We start from the raw sequence: 23,288 nt of genomic DNA, 5'->3' as shown, positions 1-23,288 counted from the left end.
CAGTTACAGCAGAGGCATTTTCCTGCAATAGCAAATAGTCAATATAAAATGCTGTGGTTGACTATACGCTCTGACAGGATTCTCTAACCACACAATCCATGTCTCGTTCAGTGAATCCCTTTGTTGTCTGAAGTAATGTTGCTCTGACAGCCCTATCAGCTGAGCTCAGTTCTTTCTCACCGACCAGCTATCATGTTGCAGATATCTTCTTACTGTGTAGCCAGGTTGTTATTAGAGAATATTGTCAGTTAATATTAGGTAGCCTATGTATACGAAATCCTTTCATTTAATTAAATTATGAATGCATATAATTGCTGTGCTCAAGTTTGTGCCCAGTATCACTGAGTGGCAGTAACTTGTTTCAACTTTTTCTATAGGCCTATCTATTACGATTACATTTTTGCTTTTAGATTTTCTCTGCTGCGGAATCTGATTTCATCATTATCCTTATAATAAGCCCTCTGAGGCTGATTATGAGTTGCTAAGGGAAAGTGACAAGACTGGTCAGGAGTTGCTAATGCTAGTAGGTCTTTAAAGGGATAGTTCAACATTTTGGCAAATTGGCCCATCGCCATAATCCCTAGTCATAGCAGTAGGTTCGTTACCTTTAATTGTCGGTGCAAGCTATTTTTAGAACGCCGGAGCCAAGCCGCAAGCTGCTCAGAGCTACGCTATGGAGGCTCATGGGATTTCTTGGTAAATTCATGCAAAATTGCTTATGCGCGTTTCCGTCGGGGGCAGTTTTTTGGCAAGCAGTCTCTGCATTTGCCTCGAAAACAACTCTGTCTTGTAACTTTGCGTTATCTCATAGCGTGGTGAATGTGCAGGTTCAAACTTGTGTATTTGATGAGTTTGATGAGGGAAACCAAGAAATCCCATTAGCCTCCGTAGCGTAGCTCTGAGCAGCTCGCGGCTCTGCTCCGACGTTCTAAAAATAGATCACACCAACAAATAAAGGTAATGAACCTACTCCTATAGGGATTATGGCAATGGGTCAATTTGCCAAAATGTTGAACTATCCCATTAACTTCAGAGGAGGAACATATGTGATAGAGACAAGAGTTAGCATTGGTGTTTTTAATTGGTTGAGCTTTTTACAATATCCCGACTGCCCTTTCTGGTTTGAACTTTGTCCTCTACGACAGTCCTTGACAATGAATGAACAAAAACACAATGAATAAGAGGATGGGAGACATGGCAGTGAATGTTCCATTATTCATGCCAAATGTATTTATTGACTACATTTACAGTACACAATAAACACAACTAACCCTCTTGACCACTGCTCAGCAGCTTTGTGTACATCACATTTGCTCTTGTTTACCGACTAAATCAATTTCCAGTACATTCCTCGAGTAAACAAACTACAATTCCCAAGGAATTCATTTACAAAGTGGACAGTACCCAATCTGTAATAGTGTTGACAGAGAATACATCTATTATAGAGGTAAAATAAAAACGCTGTAAATGACTAATGTGTTCAAAGGTAGGTAGTTTGTTACTGCTATGAGCTCAGTTTTCTTTTAACATATAAGTACAGCACAGTCTCTGTGAAAGTCATCTTTTTGTCTTCTCTTCTCCTTGTGATGGTGGTGGAGAAGCTTGGTGGGAGTGTTGCATCCCAGAAATAAAGATTCAGTCCAGATCAATATGCAGTCCAAGTGATACTCCATCCACATGTCCTGTGTTTTTTTTTCCCTTTTCTCTTCTCTCTGGTTTAGTCTTTTCTCATCATTTGGATTCTTCCTCTCAGAGCCAGCCAGCCAGCAGCACTGGCACACACCTTCACACACGGCGAAGAAATCTGTCCGACCTCATCTTTTCCCTTCCTCCTGTCTTGTTTCCTCTTTCTCACTATCCGCCGCCCCCTCTAGCAAACCAGTTCCAGTGCTATACATGTCCAGGTTTGGACAGGTAGGCTATGAGGGCCACGACCACCCCCACATACATCCCTGTTCCAATGGTAATGGAAAGAGCAGCCAGGAATAGAGCTCTTCTGGAGCTCATTCCTGCTCTGGAGAAGTCTCCCTTAGCGATGGCCTTGCCGGTCTGACAAAACAAAGCAGAGAGTGAAATGAGCTGGTGTGTTACTCATCAGCACTGAGTGTATGAGTAGGTGTTAAGCCACAGTTAAAAGAGAGAAAACAAGAAATGCTCTCGGGGAGCCATTAGTTACCATGGCAATTAGGTCATTATCCCTCTGACAGTGATAAATGCGTTGTTTGGGTGTTTTGGTTTCCTATCAAAAAATGAGCCTGGCCTTTATTTATTCTTCTGACACATTATTTTTCTGTTCCGGTATAATTGTCTCTGCAATTATTCTAGAAGATGCTGCTGGGATATGCTCTGCTTTATTTGATGTTGCAGGACGAGAGCTTAATCTTTTCTGACAAACCTAAGATGCTGCTATAACTACAAATGTGGTCTCAGTTATTGATTCAGCAACTTAAAATAATGGAGGCTACCTGCGGTGCACTGCTTATAGAGAGCACACCGGTGTCCTAAAGTGAATACAGACGGCTAACAAGTGGGCTGAACCCGCTAAATTTACACAGTCTCTCATCTGAAACAACTGCAAGGAGGTTCACACAGTGGAAAATGGGCTGCGGTAGCACTTGTCTGAGTGCTTGTGCTCACTGACCTTAAATAGAATGCGGTGTAATCAGAGTTAATGACAGGCTTGAGGTCTCTGGGCCTTTACCTTGTGAGAGTAGTAAAAGGCAACAATGCCCAACGGCCAGAAGCAGCAGAGCATGGAGAAGATGGCTAGGCCCAGGTAGTCCCGAGGGGGCAACACGATGAAGTTGTCCTCACTCTCACTGTCACTGGAGCTGTCACTCTGGAAGATGGCGGGTTGATAAAAAATAATTAAATGTCAGAAAAGGAATGGATGATACAATTTAGAGTTGAAAGACATTTAGTGAGACAAAGCACACTTCCTTTGAAATGGGGACAAAAAGGTGAGTGTGGCGATCCAGAGCCTGACACTTATATAATAATGGAGTGAGGCTGACAGGTGTAGATAGTCAGGTGTACTTTGGACATCTCTACAGTGGTCCTGTCCACCCCCAAACCCCCCCCCCAACACCACTCAGGCCAGTATATCTGCCCTTGTTCCACAACCACCCAGGACATGATGTGCTCAGCCAGCCAGAGAGGATTTTGTGCCTCTGTCAACACCCATGAACGGCCTGACAGATAACACAGGATTAACGGATTGTTCCATCATTGCGAGGTGACAGGGGAAACAGCAAGAAGACAGTGTCATTTATGTGCTAAATTGCCTCTACAGCATGAGTCTTACAAGACACCGGGTGTTCAACGGGCTCCTAAGACTGTGCCTCCATACTCCGACTCCTCATTTAGTTTTGTTTTGTTTTGGCTCTCTTTTTTTCTGTTACTTTAAGTGGTTGGACATGATGTATTGTCAAAAGTGTGGGCTAAGCTGCAGCTTCAGCCTACAATCTATTTAGACTGACAGAGTTTTTCCGATGAGCTTGGGTATTCGTAGATAAGAATCCATTTCTATTTTTTGGATTGATTTTGATTGTCTAACAAAAATTCTACATAAAAAAGAAAAAGAAAAATCAAGGCCACAGAGCTGAGCGAGCTAATGAATGATACATTTGAATGTCACTCTGGGTACATTGGCACATCAAGCCTGCAGCCAGGATGGCAATGTGACTGCATGGCTGACCTTTAAAAGGACGTGGCCTTACTTCTCTCAGCTGTCCCAGAGACGGAGTGGACGTTTGTCCAAATAAATAGCTCTCATAAGGAGCAGCTTTCATTTGTTAGTCTTGCTGCCTGCAGGGATCAATCAAAGAGGGGAAAAGGAGGGCACAAAATAGAAATCGATATGTAAGGCAGGAACTGAAGCAACCATTTCAGAGGTAATTAAAGAACAGTCAGGGAGGCGGGCAAACAAGAAAGGAACCATGCTTGTGTACTGACAGCCTAATTTTTAAACATATTGTGCACAAATTTCTCTTTTAGCCTTTAATCTGATCTACATTTACCAAACCACAGGGTCTAATGGAATTATCTTGGGCTATTTTGGGAGTGTTTTTGTGCAGAAACCTCATTTGGATATAAGATGGAACAGCAGCGCTATACTTTTCAAACTGTTTCCACACAGCCACATTTGCCAAAAAAAAAAAAAAAAAACATTATGAAGCTTCCTGTTATCTGCTTTATGAACGGTGCCCACCTGGACAGCCGGGTGTGATCCATCAAAGCGGCAGCTGGTCATAACCACATAATCTGACATCACATGAATAAACCGGTGGGCGCAAACTGCAGTAATCTCCTTTTATCTTTGTAGCAGGACCTGATTACAGTCCTGAGTGACTAGTGCATTCAGTCCTACTGACAGCCTGCCTGACACCGACTCCGGCCGGCTGGGGACACACACTCCCAGCCTGGTGTGATGCCAGTATAACTGATGGGGCTCCGTTGAGGCGCAGTGCCTTTAACAACCTTGTCACAGCTTTCTCTGAGGCCTCGTTAGAGTGTGGAAGGGGGGGGGGGGAGAACTCCCCAGCAGGTCACACAAAGACCCCCGCAACCTGTTAGCGGCGGGGACAATCACAGCGGCATCATCACAGTGCTCTTGTTACTTTGTTACATGCAATTTATATTTTCTCCATCACACAGATGTCAAACATCTGCTGACAAAAACTACATGTGGAGTCATACCTTGTTTTTCCCTGTAGCTTCGTCTACGCTATGAACTGTAGAGAGATGATGTGGATGGCAGGGAGCATGAAACCACAAAGACTGATGCAACTGTAATGGGAAACTGTGTAAAACCATCACAGACTACAACTGTATGAAGCCTTCACCAGCTCTGCTCCTCCCACTTATTTTTAGTCCCTATTCCCGCGAAAGGCCTCTAAATGTTTGATTTGCTGCCGTAGAAAGCTGCCATGCATCAATGCACAGATGGCACACACTCTACTCAAGCCTTGGAATAATGTCTACTCCTGAATGAACCTATAGTATATTGTGTGCAGGTTGGTGTGGTTTTTATGAACACTAGGGTATACGTAAAATTTAATCTTGGCACTGAGACTCACACGTACAGACACACAGGAAGGAAAAGTAGAGAAACGCAGGTGCTGAGTTGAAAAGCCTCATATTCCAGCTGGAAATACAACTTTCATCTGTTCATCAGATTCATTTGCTTTTCCGAATTGACGTGGAATAACTTTATCTCCGGGCTCACCTGCTCCAACAGCCGTGCATCAGCAGAGTCGCCCCTAATACCCTCAAAGCGCATCATTACTTATGGCATTAATGGCAGTCACCACCATGTCTCTATCTATCTGCTAGGCCTTTGAGTGACAAGTACTGGCGCAATCATCAGCCCAGTTAGAGTGCTATACTTCTTCCTCTGCCAGCTTAGAGCCCTTGGGTGTCTCATAGGCGTCCCAGGGTGAAATTAGATTTTTACCACTTCTGAAAAGACTTTGCTCGTTTTGCCGTCATGGTTTTATTTGCAGAGTGTAGTTACTGTCCTAAAAGATATAAGCCTGGACCGATCAAATCAGATGTGTCATTTTCTAAGAGTGTAATTATAAAACAAAAGCGCGCAATTACCCTTGAACTGAATTTGAAAGACTCCAGCAAATTGACCATTTAGAGTGAGAAATACAGTAAGAATGAATCAGCCTGGCAGTGTATTAGATGGGTAAATGAAATAATAGCATCACTACTCACTTTCTGCAGAAAGACGGCCTTGACAGTTACGGCTGAGTCTTGAAATGCTTTTAATTTCATGTATAACCTCAAAATTCTAATCACTCTGTCCAGTACACTCAAATTGCTCTCAGTTGCGTCAATTTGCTTTTCATCCTGTGTAGTTTCAGTAATTATTACCTTGTGGCTCGGAGTGAGGAGCTTGAACTAGAACTATTCTACTGTATGTCTGCTTACGCAGAGTCTAAACCATGTATCAGACTACAAATGAAGTAGGTCCTGCTTACGGAGACACCTAAATCTCCACACTAAGATACCTGAACAAGGCTTTTGCACTCTTTGCTCTAGAGCAGGGGTTCCCAAACTTTTCAGCCTGTGACCCCCAAAATAACGATACCATTGACTGTGACCCTCACTAGGTGACATACGCACAGAGTAGGACGCACTAATAGGCGTATCCAAACACGGGCATAACGACTACACAAAAGAACAGAACAGCCTTACAACAAGGATATGATTTTACATATTCTGTAGCTATTTACTCTAAGTTAACAGCAGAATATGTGAACATTGTTGCTGTCATGCAAACTTAATTTTGACACATTACTTTAAAAGATGAGGAGGAAAATGTATTTGCATAGTTTTATTTTTAATTTTAACTACTTTTATCGTCTTTACAATTACAGCTAAAATGTTGTATTTCTATAGCCTGACAAGCCAGACTATATCATTAAAATGTATAGTCTAGCAACGACCGGTAGACCTTGGCTCAATCCAGGGGGCGGGATGAAGGCTGTCTTTCAAACTGCCTCTACACGCAATAGGGTAGCACTAGAGCGCTACGACTAATCAGAGCAAAGAGCAGGATGACAAGCCAATTAAAAAGTATGTCATCGCGTTAAGCCCGCCCAACGACTCTCTAAACAGATAGAGCGCTGTGATTGGTGAACACAAACTGTGTTCAAGACTCAAAAAGTTCCTATGGCTCGTTTCTAGACCCACCTACGGAGCAAATATATTTGCTGCCGCTAGGGTGCGTCTAGATTTCTAGGCTAGTATTTCTAATAATTTTCAAATGTTATTGGAAATCATCTCGCGACCCCACTCTCGGCGCCTCGCGACCCCCCGGGGGGTCCCGACCCTCACTTTGGGAACCCCTGCTCTCGTGTGGCCTCTGACCTCATACTCAGGACCCTGTTCATCCTCCACCTCGTACGACACCGTCTGGATCTTCACGTCCTTCTCTTCCTGCGCGCTGTCCAGGCAGTTTTCTGTGGACACTCCGTCCAACACAGTGTCTTTGCTCTCTGTGAACGTGGTCTCAAAGCTCTCGCTCTTGGAGTCCTTGCTGTGAAGACTGACGTCATCTTTGTACAGGATGAAGTTGGGTCTGTAAAAGGCCTCCACTGCTAGATGCAGGGACGTCGCATCCAGGAACTGCTGAGTCTTATGCTTGCCGTTAGTCCCGGTGTAGTAGTAGCCGATGAGGCCGTCCTGGTAAGGTTGGCTCGGGTAGTCGCACTGGTAACCCGGGTAGTCGTTGGGGACCACGTGCCTGCTGGTTTTGTCAAGCAGTGGATTCTGGAGCTCGCTGAGGCTCTCCATGATGACGATGGCAGGTTCAGACGTCTAGTGGATGCGAGGATGGAGTCCAAGAAAGATTTGGCAGTGTGGCAGCTGGAAAAACACATTAGGAGCAGAATAATAAAACAATGTAAGAAAGAAACAACAGTCCACTTAAATCACTGCACAGAGATGGAAAATAAATCTAAATGCAATCTAACTATCCAATCTAATCCAACAGCAGTTTTTTAGAGAGAAAAAAAACAATAATGATGAAGTCTCGAGTCACACATATAAATTCAGTGCAGGAAATCTTACTTGGCACTCAACATTTATTTCACAAACTCTTGCCAGTCTGGGCCATAAAATCACCATCTGTTGTATGTTCAACTGTTGCATCTCACACCCTCACATTCATACCAACATGTAGGGGAGAAAAATATCTCCCACTTGTCACAGCTGCCTGCACTGAAAACCAGCAGAAAGAGTGTGGCAGGTGCTGCTGTATTTCCCAGTGCATACTGATTACACTGACTAGCCTGCGGACTGGCCTCCTTGACTCCTCCTCAGTGTTTTCAAATGCAGCTGGAGAGCAGCAGGACAAATGAAGTGGGAGATCAGTTATAAAATTAGTGTTTTATGTAAAAGAAACACAGGCACACAGTTAAGAGAGGCGGTCGCTGAGGCAACAAGTCCGCCTATCGGAGGCTGCGTAATCTGAGCTTGTCCAGATTTGAGCAAAGCAAATACACAATTTTGTTTAGCAGATTTACCAGCATCAACAGCCAAGACTCTCCTGGCCCGCATCTATCAAATTAATCTTTCATCCCGTGTCTAATGATGAAATAAGATAAAAGCCCCCGAAGCAGCTGTGTAGTATTTTTTGAAATTAGTAGAAAGTAGCAGATCAAGTCAGAGTCATTTCATGCTGTTTTGTTCAAAGTGCTGTAGTGAGGAATGAGCCACAGTGTGGAAATACACAAGACAATTTAGTGATTTTCCACAGATTATAGGCAGAGCTTTACTTTTGAGGTCAGAGAGGTGGTTGAGTTGCAGAGGGAAGCAGGCACAATGATAACAGTAACTGGAATATGATCAAATGAACCACTGGAACTGACTGGAACAGCATTGAAAACGATAAGATTTTGTAACTCTGCACATGCAATGATTCTCTGTCTCCCACATACTGTATAGACATGCAGATCTACAGGAGACCTTTGGCCCATGTGACCTCCCCAATGACAAACAAGAGCTCCTGCAGCAACAGTATAGGTTTGAGAGCTGCTTGGTTTTTGGCGTGGAGAAGCGTGAATAATGTTGGGAGCCAGCGGCTGTGAATCTGAGCCCACACACACACACACACACACACAGGCTCAGGCTCACTATCTCCAACACTGTGTCCAGCGGTTTCCATTCTCACATGAGGCTGCACCACTCACCAGATAACAGGGAATTCCATTACACACCACATTACACAACAGAACCCACATCCCACATCCACAAAAATTCATCTGACATGACATGAGAAGGTGTGCACTCAGCACACATGAGCGTGTGCCCAGATGCCACAATTATTAATGATCATGAGCACCTTCTGTCTCTCCACCTTCTTTTTTCTCCCTTTGTTTTTGTCTGTTTACTACAGTCTGATAATACATCTCCTTCTCTCCCTCTCTTTCTGTCTCTCTCTCTCTCAAACACACACACACACAATATTTTGATGACATCACACCTTTTTTTTATACCACATAAACTGCAAATACTTCTTTTACATATTATATTCACGAGGTAATTTTTCAGATCCTTTTCACTCTTTTGTTGAACAGATCTTGTATTTACTCCATAATAACAGTGTAATAATATTTTACTTTCATACCAGTGGCTAAACGTACCCGAAAACCTTCTTACCTGTGATAGACAATCCTCCCGCAGGTTTGTTCAGCATCGTTCCTCGGCGCAACTGAGTCGATGGAGACGGACGGACCCACCTCTCTACCTCTACTTCACATGATCAGTTTTAGGAGGAAACTGCCACCGTAGCACAACATATGGTATCCGCTGAAGATGCTCAGTTTAGTCCGGGTGTGTGTGTGTGTGTGTGTGAAGATGGACTTTGCTCGCTGTGAGCTCCCTGCCTGCTGTGGCACCGCTGTTGCGTCTGACAGGTAGATTTTACGCACAGTATCACGCTGAGCTCAGCCTCCAAACAACTCCGACAGAGGCTGAGCGGACTCCAGCAAGCTGACTGGCTGCGTGCAGGCGCGCTGTAAACTCTATTACCCACCACGGATTTGACATTTCCAAACTTGCCTTCGCCTGGGCGTCTTTCTCCTTCCCAGTGTCTGGTGTATACTGGCACCCCCAGCGGTGCTTTTTTTTTCCTTTTTTTTTTTTTTTTTTTTTTTTCCGTCTTTGTGAAACAGGTTTGGTGTCTCCTTAGATGCAACCACTGAAATATATAATTGAATCAAACAAGACAATAACACAGGATGTATGTCTGTAAGTTTCCATTCCATTACAAATGAATATCCCTTTAAATTGTCATTCTTCCTCTGTTGAAAACACACAACACATGAACTTCACAAATCTTTTTTTCTTTTTTTTTTAATGAAGCTCTCCTTCTACATGAATTTGAAAATAAAATCCTCCATCTCCACATCCACAAATCCAGCTGGTGACAATTTACTTTAATTTCTTTGAGCCTGCAATGTGCCTGGCTCTGAATTGGCTCCAAATATAGCTCAGGAATAAACCACTATTAAATTCATTGCACATTTATATTTGATTAATATTTTAAACAAATCCCATGCATTTATCATGAGCCTGCCAATTTCGTTTGTGCCTTTAACCCCACTCTGCTAAGCTGCTTATGATTCCATGGCGCAATTTATCATTGTAAACACCGTTTATATAACATGAATATAGATGTCTTACTCATGAAAGCAAATGGGTGACATAAACCTAATAAACCTAATTTATTTTTGATCCCACTGGAGAATAATAATGATGACGTAACTACAATATTTACAGAGACACAGCCTGCAGCTTAGACTCATGTAAAGACACAGTAGAAAACATTGCCTATCAGGGTTTGTGATGCTGTGCCAAAAACTAAAAGACTGATATACAGCCTCCGAACACTGGAAACATATCTTATTCAGGAGGGGCACTCTGTTCCACCGGCTCATAAAAATGTCTGGAGTTAATAATGTGCAAGCCCAGGCTCTGTCACTTTCACTGGGAGATGCATTAAGGTGCTGATGGACACTTTATGGGGGAAACATGGGGCTGCATTTATAAGACTGGGCACACATGAGCTGTGTCTCTCCTGGAGTCACCTTGTGTTCACATGCACGAGTCGACGTGGCATAACAGCTCTGCCGTCCCCGTGATGGATACCACTCCCTCAGGAGACGAGTATATTAGCAGAGCGGGAGAACAGGGTGGGGTGGTGGGGAGCAGAACCTTCTTTCTTCCTCTCTACCATCCTTCATAGCAGGATTCAGAGTAACGTTTCCTAATGAAGATCTGGGGGACATCCACCATCTGAAACGTCCAAATCTGAAATGTGAGGCTAAAGCAGCACAGCTCAGCGGTGCCACGTTAAGCTTAGTTTATGAACAGAGAAGATTTCTCTTTGGGCCATGCTTTCGCCAGCCCTCTGTAGATGGACTGTGAATATTTATGGTCCTCACTGTGCCCTTTTCTTCTGCTCCATTTTCTACTCTATATTTAGACACCGTGTCACTACATAGTAGATGCACTATTTGTCAAACATTTCCCCCTCAGAGTCTTGTAATTTCGAGAAACAAATAAGAGCATTAGAGCCGAATGTGCAGGTATCCACGCCTCCACCTGATTGACATAGCAAAAGCTTTTTACAGTTACCTCTGGTATTGATTCTCTCCCGTTTCTCCCCGTTTGATATCGCAGCTAGCTCTGACACCGTGAACTTTCCTAAGGCCCATTAACCAGCTTTAATCGTTTAAACACTTTTGGGAATTAATCAGGCTAATCCGATTGGCAGAGAATGTATCAAACCACTTAATTTGATCTGGCCTAGCCCGCTTTTGTGAAGACTGGTAGGGGGATGTTTAAGCAGCTTTTCCCATGTGGCTGTTCTGTGCATTATTTCCTGTTTGATTAAACACTTACACAAAGCGTAGACCAGTCCTGACCACTGAAGCAACTTGTGCCACTGATGAAAAATGAAAATGAAACTATTAAATCTGTTTGAAAGCATAATTTATCCAGAATTATACTGCACACACTGAATGTACCAGTTTCACTCTTTAATGCCTTTCTTATGGTTCTTCTTCACAGACATCAGGTGCTGTGCAAGGTCCCTGTGGTGCCAGGTTCAGGTGCAGGAGCAGGAGGGTGGAAGGGGAGGGGGAGGCTCGGCATATGGGAAAGATTTTTGGCTGGAGCTCCTTCTACACCTGGAGGCATCCAGCGAGGCTCAAACTGGAAAACTCACTGAAACAAACAAACAAACAAAAAAAGACACAGCCAAACATCACCTCATGTTCACCATGCACACCTGACTCAGGGTACAGTGAGCCGGCCAGGGAGCGCGTGACAGAATCCTGTCCTGGTGTGGACAGGGAGAAGGAGAGTATGTAAATTGGAGGTGGGGATGAATAAGAGAGTAAGTAGGTGGAGGGGAAAAAAGACAGCACATCCAGCTGTTCACCTTCAGGCAGCAGTTAGTTCTTCCAAAGGGGCAAACCGAGCTCAAGAGCTGACAAGCACAACAGTAGCTGCTATCTGGCTCCCACAGAATTAATTTCACTTTAACTTCACTTTAGTTATTTGTTAAGGTCTGATAGTAAAGCCAGACAGTGTAGGGCATTAAAGGAAATGAATTTATTGCCCTCTTACATCCATAATGAAAAACATAATAGTCAAAGAATGCCAACGTTATGAGAAGCAATTTCATTAAAGCGTTGGAAAGTTGCACAGTATGTGACTTTTCAAGGTCCTTCTACAAATGTTCAATCAGAATATTAACAGTATGTGTCTGGATGTTGGCACAGGTCTGTGCACCGGTTCAGAGGGAATGGATGTGCGCGGAGTCCCGAGGGACCGCCACAGGCTTTTGGCTCTGCAATTATCTAACACACAAATGCAATATGTGTTGCATTAAGTGAAAGCGCTCCATCAGGAGGGGAGAGGTCGCAGTTTGTCATCCACATTTTCAGACAGAACTATCACTTTGCAAATCTATCCTCTACCTGTACGCAACACGTCCCATTTAACGGTGCATGAAAAATGCAAAGCGTGCAACTTGGGAGAGGTCCAGTCTGCAGCCACAGTGTAGTTAACGTCAATCATGGCTGGACTTCCTCCTGCAGAAGGGGAAGAGAACGAGGACGGTTGGGAGAGAACGAGGACGGTGGGAGAGTTTCTCGTCTTCACAGGTCGCTGGCAGTGGCACAGTGGCCCACCGTTCCACTCCGGAGAGACGCTGTGTGCAGATTAATGGCATCCTCCGTGGCCAGATTTGAAAACTTCCATTAATGGAACACCAATGATAATTTATTTGGACAGCCGAGCTGCTTCTCTGTGAATAATGAAGTGGCCTTGGGATCATTAATATGATGGATTCTCTCTAATGTAGTGATGCTGTGCCAGAAGTCTTAGCTCTAAAAAAAAAAAGAAAAGAAAAGAAAGAAAAATTATAATGGGTATGCACATTGTTTGCATTATTGATTTGTAAACTGACAGTAAACAGTCATGATTTGATGCTGACACTGTGTCCATCTTTACAGGGATTAAAGATTTTTGAAGAAACAACACCTCAGAGGATTACCGTTGGAAAGATTATTAGTGCTAATGAGCAGTAGTATGCTGTTACTGTAATCCTGTAGTGTGTTTGCAGGTGTAGCAGCAGATGAGTCAGCCAGGCATGACAGTTGGCAGTCTGACTTGTTGTGGTATGGCTTTATACACTGTCTATCTCATCAGTACAATAAAACGAATTAGTAATTAAGTTCCCAACCGTTCCAGAGCTGCTGTCCCTAATGTGTCACTGCATATGGTGGAGCTTTGCACCTTATGATTTCCCATTAAACCTATTAAAACCATATCTTAAGCAGCAGAGGATTTAGTGTTATGTCTTCAATATGCTTCTGAGCAAAACAGAGCTCAGATAGAGCCAGACCCCCCCCCCCCCCCCCCCCCCCCCCCCACCCCAACCCCCCCGTCTGTCAGTGGTTGTGGGACTGCTGTGGAAGGGTTATAAATAGGTAATCGTCTAGGAGCCGCTGCAGGTTAAGCAAGGGAGCTCGCTGAGGGCCGGGGTGACTCATCGTCCTGTCTCTTTGCATCATGTCAGTTACCTGGTGTCTGCACCTGTCACTGCACCCCCCACCACCAACTAAAAAAAACAACAACAAAAAAACACTGACATGCACGCATAAACAAGATCCTGTTGCATCCTGCAAGTACTTCCCCCAATTTATCAAAGCAGCTGTAATCGATATCAGTATAATTACACTGAATTAAATTAGAGTATTCCATTGACTTGCAGACAATTGTTTTGATATTGTGACCTGTGGTTTTATTAGCTTGGCTCATGGTTATTTATATTTTGCTACCTGTCGAGCAGCACTTAGCATCCAGACCATTTAGAAACTAAAGAGACAGATATGTTGTTTTCATCCGGTGGGTGGACACAGACAAAGTTTGCCTGACCAACTTCATAATCCACTGCCTTCAAAGAGAGTAAAATCAGCTTTTCCACTTTAAGGACAGCGTGACCTTACTGAAGCAGTTTTAGAAGTTCAAACACAGTGGCAACATTTGCAGTTTTAGCTAGCTTAGCTTCCTAGTCCTGCAGTGCTGGCACTCGTCTAATACCTTTGTGCATTCAGCAACAAGGCAATCTGAGAAATAGTTTGTATATTACAGTTTCTCTTGTACAGAAATCTACTGTGAACAATGAAACAAAAATGCTGATGTACAGATTGTAGTAGATTGCGTAATCCTCTTCAGTGTAATGTGTTCGAAAACCATATTCGCTGAAACAAAAACCGTAAAACTAATTATTCCATCTCATGAGGCTTGCATTATGTATGCGCCGTAAAACTCCTCTCTGCTCCTAACTCTGATTTGAATCAATAGCGGCACGTTCCCTGATGTTTTTCTTTAATGTTCTTCTCTGAGCTGTAATTTCAGGTGGGTTTATTATCTGAGCCGTGGCAGGCTGCCGTCGGTGCCCCTATTTAAGAAACTATTTTCAGTAGCACGGTGACAGTGGCTGATGTTGTGACTAATAAACACAACAAGAGTCACTGGGATTCCAGCGGGTGTCAAAAGGTCACGGGGGACTGCTTATTTGTGTGTACCATCATGCCTCTCATTCTCAAAAGCCTCTAATAGACCCACAGGAGATGTGAGTCTTGTTTCCACGGTGAAGGACCAATCCGGACATAATTACAGCATGCCAGAAATCTATGATGCTCTGCAACGTGATCATTTCTGTGTCAATGGCACCACACAAGTGCTCCACAGGACGTACGTGTTGACTTGGACTGCTTTTGAAAAGAATCAATGCTCACATGTACAACCCCTAGGAGAGCAGCAATCATTGTGAAAAAAAGATGAATTTCTGTTACTGCTCATCCATTCGAGCACTCTGGTCCAAGGCTCTGTAGATGACTGGTCTGCTCTGCCGTATTAATTTGGTCATCTATCCCTGGACAGCTGTCAGCCGCAATAGTGCGATCTTCTGAAAAGCAATGTAGCAGGAGAGGATACCGTACAGATGATATATTTCACACCAATGTGACCTTCTCTCGTCTAATGACAGGAATATTCTCATGCTCTCTAACTTTGCAGAATATCAGTTTGATTGATGTAAAGCCACAGACAGTAACATCAAAATGACATTGCCAGAAAATGTCTCCATTGTGAAAGCTTCTGTATGAGCCGATCTGACTATGGATGATACTTGAAAACATGTGCACTATAATTGACATCACTCTCCCTTGTTAGGCTGAATAATAGATGCCTCACTATACATAATTCATCTGAAATGCGGTATTTGTGGGTTTCTTTTTTTCCTGAGTTCAAGGCTGGGGTTGTCACAACCACTGTCATTGTGTCAGCTGTTTATTCTCATCATCAAAAGAGAAATGGGGGCTATCAGCAGAATGTAATGGGAACATCACAACCACAATTGGAACAATCAGAGCATACTTACACAGAGCTTTCCCCGCTTTGTCTAAATTATAAACTAACCAATCCTGCACGTGAATGAATTTACACACACCATATTGGCCCCATTCACCCTTTAAACACATTTATAAAGTTCATCTAATTATGATTCCGGAGGTGCTGGACACTAAAGTTAAGTCAGTTTAACACAGGGGACTGCTGAAAGTATACATATTTTATTGGCATATCCATATTTTATTGAAGTGCTCATTATGTTGAGTGATGGCTTGGATGGAGATTTAATCAGGTCCTTTTTAATCCCTCATTCATTTCATAATGACCTATTTCCCACTTGACATTGAGTCAGAGGTGGACATGCTATTTTACTATGGCGCTGAAAACTGTCAGTAGAAAGTTCCACGTAGATTTTTTTCCCCTTTTTCAAGCAAGTAATAAAAAACCAATATGAGATACTGATGTTTTTATCAATAGTTGGAACATCCAAGGACTTCCCCTTCACTTCAAGGACTGACAGTGAATAGGCTGCCGAGGCTCAGAATAACAAGTTGTATTGTGTGATTTATTTTCCTTTTTTCTTTCAGTGGTTGGAGATGTAATGCTGTGGGTATACTGTAGACCTGCTATATGGGCCTACAGTATGCGTGTTTTTCTTGGTGGTCATATATTTCAAGTTTCTTATTTAAGAATTCAAGATTTACATAACATAAGGATCTGTCATGCTGAGCTGTGAGGCTTTCCTGAGCTAAATGTGAATGCATGCTAACATTAACACTATCTTTCTTTAGCTGGTGTTACGTTTACCACGTTCTTCCTCCCAGCTTAGCACATTGCATTTGCATTTAACATGAAGCACGATGGAGACTGATGTCATCAATTTTGCAGGTGTTTAGTTGTAACTGAAGTGCAAGGGGATAAAAGCTAGAAAATCTAATATTAAAAGAAGTTGAGCCACCACTGTATACGTTTTTACAATTCTTCTTGAGGGGGGCATGAATGTCTCCACCAAATTTAATGTCAGCCTATCAAAGGTTGGCTGAGATTCACTTAAAACCACAAATGTCAACCACATATTGCCGCTAGAGGAAAAAAGAAAAGACACCGAAGAAATTACTCTCTGGAAACTAGAGCCCGTCCACACAATAGGTGTTCAGATATTTTAATGGATGGAAGTAAAATTTGTGACCTGTTACCGGCACCAGAGGAAACTATATTCGGCCAATAATAGTTGAGTCGTTTCACTCAAAACCCTGTATGTCATCTTAGTGGTGGTGTTAGTAAACGAAAAGTCCAAGGGCCATCAATATTTAGCAGGTTTGTGTGGAGAATATTGTTACCTGATTTAATAGCAACAGATCTAATAGTGGACCAATAAATACACAGTATAAAGGGATTAAATCAATTTATGTTGATCAAACCTCCACATTATTTCTGTGTTCTATGCCCTTGTGAATAACTTGCACTGTCAACATAATGTGGCCTAGTGTTTACACTGCATGTAGCCTACTATAAAGAGATTAACACGAGTTAAACATTACATAACTGGAAGTATCAGCATGACAAATAGGGTAGCTTCCTCCTACAAGGTGTGTGTGTGTGTGTGTGTGTGTGTGTGTGTGTGTGTGTGTGTGTGTGTGTGTGTGTGTGTGTGTGTGTGTGTGTGTGCGCGTGCGTGCGTGCGTGCGTGCGTGCGTGCGTGCGTGTGTGTGTGTGTGTGTGTGTATGTGCGCGCGTGTGTGTACGTGTGGTATTCTATATAAGGGATGATAGTTTCTTAAAATAGGTTGACAAAGTGACACCTAAGGTAACCATGGTTACCAAGTATGAGGTAGAAGAAGAGGGGGAGCAGTATGGGTTATCTGTGTTACCACAGCTAATTCACCAGAGAGGCTTCCAGTATTATACCTGAGCAGTGTAAGATTAATTCTAGAGACACACTATATGCGGTACAGATGGTACTGTGAATACATCCACATCTGAGGCAGTAAACCTGTGCAGAAGAGAGTGCTAATATTAAAATTTAAGCTCCTAAATGGCATTGTTCCACGTTTAGGTTTCTGTATCTGCAGGCTTGCTTGCCAAGTTGGCACCGGCAAGGAAGTGAGTGAGAAACAGGAAATCACCAAGATAGGGAAGTAGGCACATTTTCATCAGAGGTGAAAGATTTTTTTGACAACCTGTCATTTACTTTATTTTGTGCAGATATAACAAGTGAATCTAAAAATAGGTGCCATCGCGCCGCAGTAAATATGACTGATATCTTTGCTGGATCTTCACAAATAATCCAACAATAGCTGATTTTATACAAAGATGAATTATTTATAGAATTATTTACTTGTTTGTGCCCAGTTTTCTGACTAACTTAAAGCTCATGAATTGTATGAAACAATACAGCTGAACTAAAACAAAGAGTATGACACAACTTTGTTTCATAAGTGGCTGGAAACACAAAATTTTTAAAATTGGAATGTAGTTAATGATACACTTTTTTAAAGTGAGGATCCCATGTTGGCTAATGAACTCTTCAGATGATTCTCTGAACTGTGGCAGCTGCATTGACCTTGTTTTTGCTCATTATTTCTGATGTTCCCTCTGTCCCTGTCCATTTCCTGCTCCAATTTTATATGTAAGGAACTCTTGCAAGTAATTGCAAGTGTAGTGTAGTGCAAGTGTTGTGTGGTGTGCTGATGAAATCTTACCAAGCAACAACAAACCATCTGCGTCTCACCAACCATCTGGTTTCAGTTAATTAGCATGTGAACTCTTATAAAAATATGTTTTGTGTGGTCACAGTGACCTTGACCTTTGTGACAAATTTCTTCTGATATCGCGTTCACAAGAATGTGAGTAGATCATCATGACCTTTGACCTTTGACCATGCAAAATGTTTCTACTAAATTTGAACAAACTTAACTAAGAATGGGACATACTGTAGACATACAGGGATGGACTGGCCATAGGGCAATATGGGCAATATGGGCAAATGCCACAACGAGTGAAGACGCGACCGAGGTGTGGTCGCATGAAGATGCAGCTGCACTGATGTTGCATTGAAAAAAAAGAAAGAAAAATAAAGTTGGCCCAGTGTTATTCATTATTGTGTATAACACTGTATATATATATATATATATGTCACTGCCATAGAGGCATCAATAGCACGGCAGGTATGAATATAAAAGCTGTGTGAACCTGCATATCATGACTCATCAAAATACACACAATTTTGTGTTTTGGAGTCAATACGGTCTGTCCCACAGTTTGTGCACCATTCCCTGATTCCTCGTGGCCATGGGAGTTTGAGGTTTTCTGACAAGCCAGGAGACAGGTTAACAGCTGATGTGTTGTATAAATGAAGAGCAGTGGCTGCACAGGTCTCTGCTGTCTACTCACATGTTCTGTTGCTTCCTCCTCTGACGCAGTCGGCAAAGGCGTGAGGAAGGTCTTGGAATCAGCCTCTTTTCTCGACCTTGTGGGTCGACTGGGCGATTAGACTTTCCGTGCGGCTCTGTGACTCATGGCATCTTCACCTCGCTGCAGCAATTTTACAAACAAATGACAGATGAGCAGCACAGGTGCGCCTCTGTTTTGTCTCTTGATCAAATCTGCTCCAGTTATAAAACCATCAAGAAACAAAAGAGGACCATCTTTCAGTTCCCATTATCCTGTTCTGAAAGAACTGGCTAGAGTGCTAATGGTCACTCTCCAGGGATGCCTGCAGGGACGAAAGCATCAAATCACATTAATCTGAACAGTTGGCTGCTCCCCTTGGGTTGGCTGCTCACAGATGGTGGAGAGTTGTGTGTGATGTGTTTAACTTCTCTCAAGTTGACCCAAATTAACTTCCACCCATCGCACTGCTGACTCCAGGGACCAGGAAGGTGATCCTTGATCATTACAGTGAAAAATAATGGCTGGAGGTAGGTCTACAAGCAGTCATGCAACGCAGAATTGCTGATTCAAGCAATCATAATAAGGCTGTGTCGACTAGATTAAACAGTTTATCACATAATGCATCCATCTTAAAAAATAGTTCATTTGGATGCTTAATGTCTTTCTTGCCCTGAGTAAAATGATAAGACACCACTCATGTGTCTGGATATTAAGTATGAAGCTGAGGGCAGGAGACTCTTAGCATACCTTAGTTTGGCTTAATTTTGCTGAGAAAACTAGCGAATGCTGCTGCCAGTCAGATCCAGGCTGGTAGCTACAGAGTCGGATTATGTTGCAAAAGTGTAAAGTGACAAGTTGTGGTTTAACAAGAAATGGGTGAGATAATTTCTTAGTGGGAGCCATGACTTGGCACAAAATAGTCTGTAGAACCACAGCTTGTTACTTTTACAGTTTGTGTTTTGTTTGTACAGATTACAGTATAAACATGAGCCCAAGAACCACCAGTGCATTTGTTTGGCAATTGTGTCACACAGTAAATAAACTCCTTTGGGAAGGTGTGTTCAGTGAAGACTCCATTTGTACGTCAGTGGACCTTAATGACTGGCTAAGGAAATGTGGACTTGACTCAACCTCAACTAGTCTCTGACTCTTCTTTGGTGACGTGGATTTGGACTTGAACACCGGTGAGTGGAGGCGTGATGTAGAGTTGTTTAACGGCTTGATCACAACCGTCAAATCTACAAATCAGCACCCACTTCTATGAAATTTCTGTAAACAAATGTCAGTCTGATTTCCTTATCTGCTGTAATACCAGACAACCTGCTTCCTTTGAACATTACAGTCTGTTTGGTTTCTCCCTGCAGTTACTGTGTAACTCCAGCTTCTCTCCTTCCCACTTTTTCTCCTGGGGACGTGACCTTCAAAAAGAATACAGAGTGGACATGACTAAGGAAAGATAGAACCATCTCCACTTCTGACCTTTAAGTGATGTATCGCCTCGGAGCAGTAAGTGATATCAATGGCTTTGCGCCGTTATGACGTGCAAGGTACATATGTCACTGTACCCTCCAGCCATAGACAGACAGTGCTGTGCGCCAGGGTGGTCGACCAGCAGCAGCTATCAGACTCTTAAACAGCCCGCTGGTGGTGTGGCCTTCATTAGTCCTGTGACTATTTCAGCCAGCCATGATGGAGATGTGTGGGACTGATGATGCGGGTAAATGGATATTCTCTCGCACTCTCTGTGTTTTTGCTGCAGTGAACAACTGATCATTATACGTAGATGCACCGCGGAGGCAAACTGAGCCTCCATTTAACAAATGATCTAACCCCGCAGCAGTGATCGTGTTTCAAAAGCTGTGGTTTGATTGCAGCATTAACACACCATGTGCTGAAGTGAATGTCACAAGCACTGAGGTTCCCAGGGTCGAAAATGTTAAATCAAAAGCCTGAAAATATTTTGCCCACTTCAAACTAATGCCTAATTAGAGAATAAATCCATCAGGGAGAGATATCTAAATATGATATGCAGCTTCCTGCCTGTGAATAACCTTACTCTAACAGTATAGTGTTACATCCAATTTATGTTTTATAGGGACGTATTCAGCGGACATGGAGGAGTTATTAAACATTATTCATTTTATGTATCATCATGTGTTAATATACGTATATATATAAATGGAGCCCTGTTATTAAATTTGTCCTCACAGCTTTTATTTTCATTCTACATCTATGAAATCCACGATGAATCAGCTCCTGCTGGAACTCACATATTGGAGCAAACTACGATTTGCACCGAGATTCGCTGTGCAAATATACCATCTACAGACTGGTATATGCAAATGAGGTGCAGCAGCTGTAGAGGTCTTGCCTCGAGGAAAACAATAAAGTTCTGCTAGTACAAGCAGAAGATGAGAGGAAATTAATTTAAAGTTGATGTTCTCTGTTTATTGTAATTTGTATGACTTGGCAATACGTGACACAGAAAATCTGCAGGCTTTTACATAATTTTGTTGTCATGCAAAGCCAAAATGTGCAGTTAAAGCCATTTTGTATGGATCAAGAGATATGTCAAAGAATTTCAAGCTTTTGAGCACCACTGCATTTATATGAAAAAAAGATCAAATATGATATTTAGTATGAAGTCTTCAATAGTCCTGCAAATGCAACTGATACAAACCAAAACATCCACATCACATGTTAGAAATTCTGATATAAGACATCTGCACTGTACGTTCTATTTTTGTGTTACTGAACTGTAAGCGGCAGCAGCAGCAGCAGCAGCAGCAGCAGTCTGTGGTTCCCATCAGGCAGGTTGGGGGAGTCCAACTGTGTCCCACCGCTCAGTGGAAACAGGAGGAGACGCTGAGTTCAGAGGCTTTGGATAGAGACCGGCTCAGACGAGTGCGCTGATGATTTGCTCTGTGTTACTCACCCTCATAAGAAACTGTCAGTGTGGGGAAACTGACTCTCCTCCTACTACTTCCTCCTCTTCTCACTCTATATTTGTCCCTTTGCTGTAGAGGTGCTTCGCTTCTCTTCCCTTGATCTTGGCAACGTATTGTATCACAGGGTTCTGCTGAGTGTATAGAAGACACTCCGGTTGTTCCAACACTGCAGCACCTGCTCTTTTCTCAGCTCTTGTCCCTCCATTTTTTTTTCACCAGTCTGCTTCCTTTTTTTTTGTTTTTTTTTAATCAATAAATCTCCCTCTTCCTCCCCTGCAGTCTATCTTTGCAGTATTTGTTGTGTTAGATGCTGTATAGCCCTGGTGAACACTTTTCAACAAGCACCATGCTGTAATCTGGCAGCTTCCTGATGTAGCCCACAACTTCCACTTCTGCTAAATAAACCACATGAAACATGAAACAAGTCCTAGACATTCGAACAATCTGCTCTTTAAGTCCGACGTGCTGCACAATTCAGAGCCTTTGCAACATTTAGAAATGCTGCCCTGTTTATTCCACCATCACATCCCGCCAAAGTTCACCTTGAGGAGCAATAACAGGGAATGGAAATCAATCATAAATCATCCTGGCAGCTGCACTGGTGAATTGCGTATTAACATAAATCTCACATTACCAAAACAACATATAACTGCAAGCTGTATCCTGTTTCCTCTCCCATGATGTGCATTGTTTCATACGGTGACGAACAAGAAGAACAGAGACACACAGTGTGCATAAACAACCTGATTCAAGAATTGTGTTTTTGGCTTTTTTGAGTGGATATGGGTTTTTTGTATATGTTTCTTTATGTAGAGCCAAATCTATATGCTGGTGCCAGACCCAGTGGGGGACCATTACTACAGGAAGAGAAGGTTACATTGCCTGCTATGCCAGCATGGAGCTGTGAAGCCACTTCATTGGATATTTCCTGAATTTCTGCACCCACAGATTGCTTTCTGTGTGCAGACCGCTTTATTCTGAGGATTTCAGAGGCCAAAATGTAAGCTCATGTTTCTTTGTGGGCTCTTTCACAGTCAACACTCTTACCAACAAATTCATTACCCTTATATGAGCTGCAGGCTTTGCCTCTTGTTTTTTCTATTCTGCATTTACCAGGAACTGATAAGTGGATTTCGTCTGTATTATGCAGCTAAAAAAGAAGAAGAAAAAATAAACCACACAAACACATGCACACACAACACACTACAAGATTGTTAAAGGCCAAAAAGGGACACAGCTGAGCAATGATGTTTCTCTTGGCGAAACTCCTGCGCAGCCCTTCTCTTGTTACACTCCTCCGCTATCATCAAGGTTAATTAAAAAATTTCACCATGGCTTCAAACAATTTTCAAGCCACCTCCAGAAAAGATTTCTGCAAAATACATGTCTCTCTCTCACTCTCTCCCCCCCTCCCTCCTTGCCTTCACTACAGTTTTTCCTCCTTGCTCCTTCCACAAGGCTCCTTTGGCCATCATTAGAACTTAATGAACTGGGTTTAATAATCAA

At 42.7% G+C, this 23,288-nt stretch overlaps 1 protein-coding gene across 1 annotated transcript; it reads right to left on the bottom strand.

The window, feature by feature from the left end:
• Window positions 1-1,890: 1,890 nt before the first annotated feature.
• On the bottom strand, window positions 1,891-7,305 carry LOC311005326 (synapse differentiation-inducing gene protein 1-like; the record flags this gene model as incomplete). Its single annotated transcript, XM_083997707.1, has 3 exons — window positions 1,891-2,049; window positions 2,702-2,839; window positions 6,880-7,305. The coding sequence occupies 3 exons, from the start codon at window positions 7,303-7,305 to the stop codon at window positions 1,891-1,893; spliced, it is 723 nt and encodes a 240-aa protein (XP_083853833.1).
• Between the last annotated feature and the right edge of the window lie 15,983 nt (window positions 7,306-23,288).

Source organism: Trachurus trachurus (assembly GCF_905171665.1).
Source record: "Trachurus trachurus genome assembly, chromosome: 22".
Classification (NCBI taxonomy): domain Eukaryota; kingdom Metazoa; phylum Chordata; class Actinopteri; order Carangiformes; family Carangidae; genus Trachurus; species Trachurus trachurus.
Note: the sequence above shows the minus strand (reverse complement) of the source record. Positions and strands in the feature narration are given on the sequence as shown.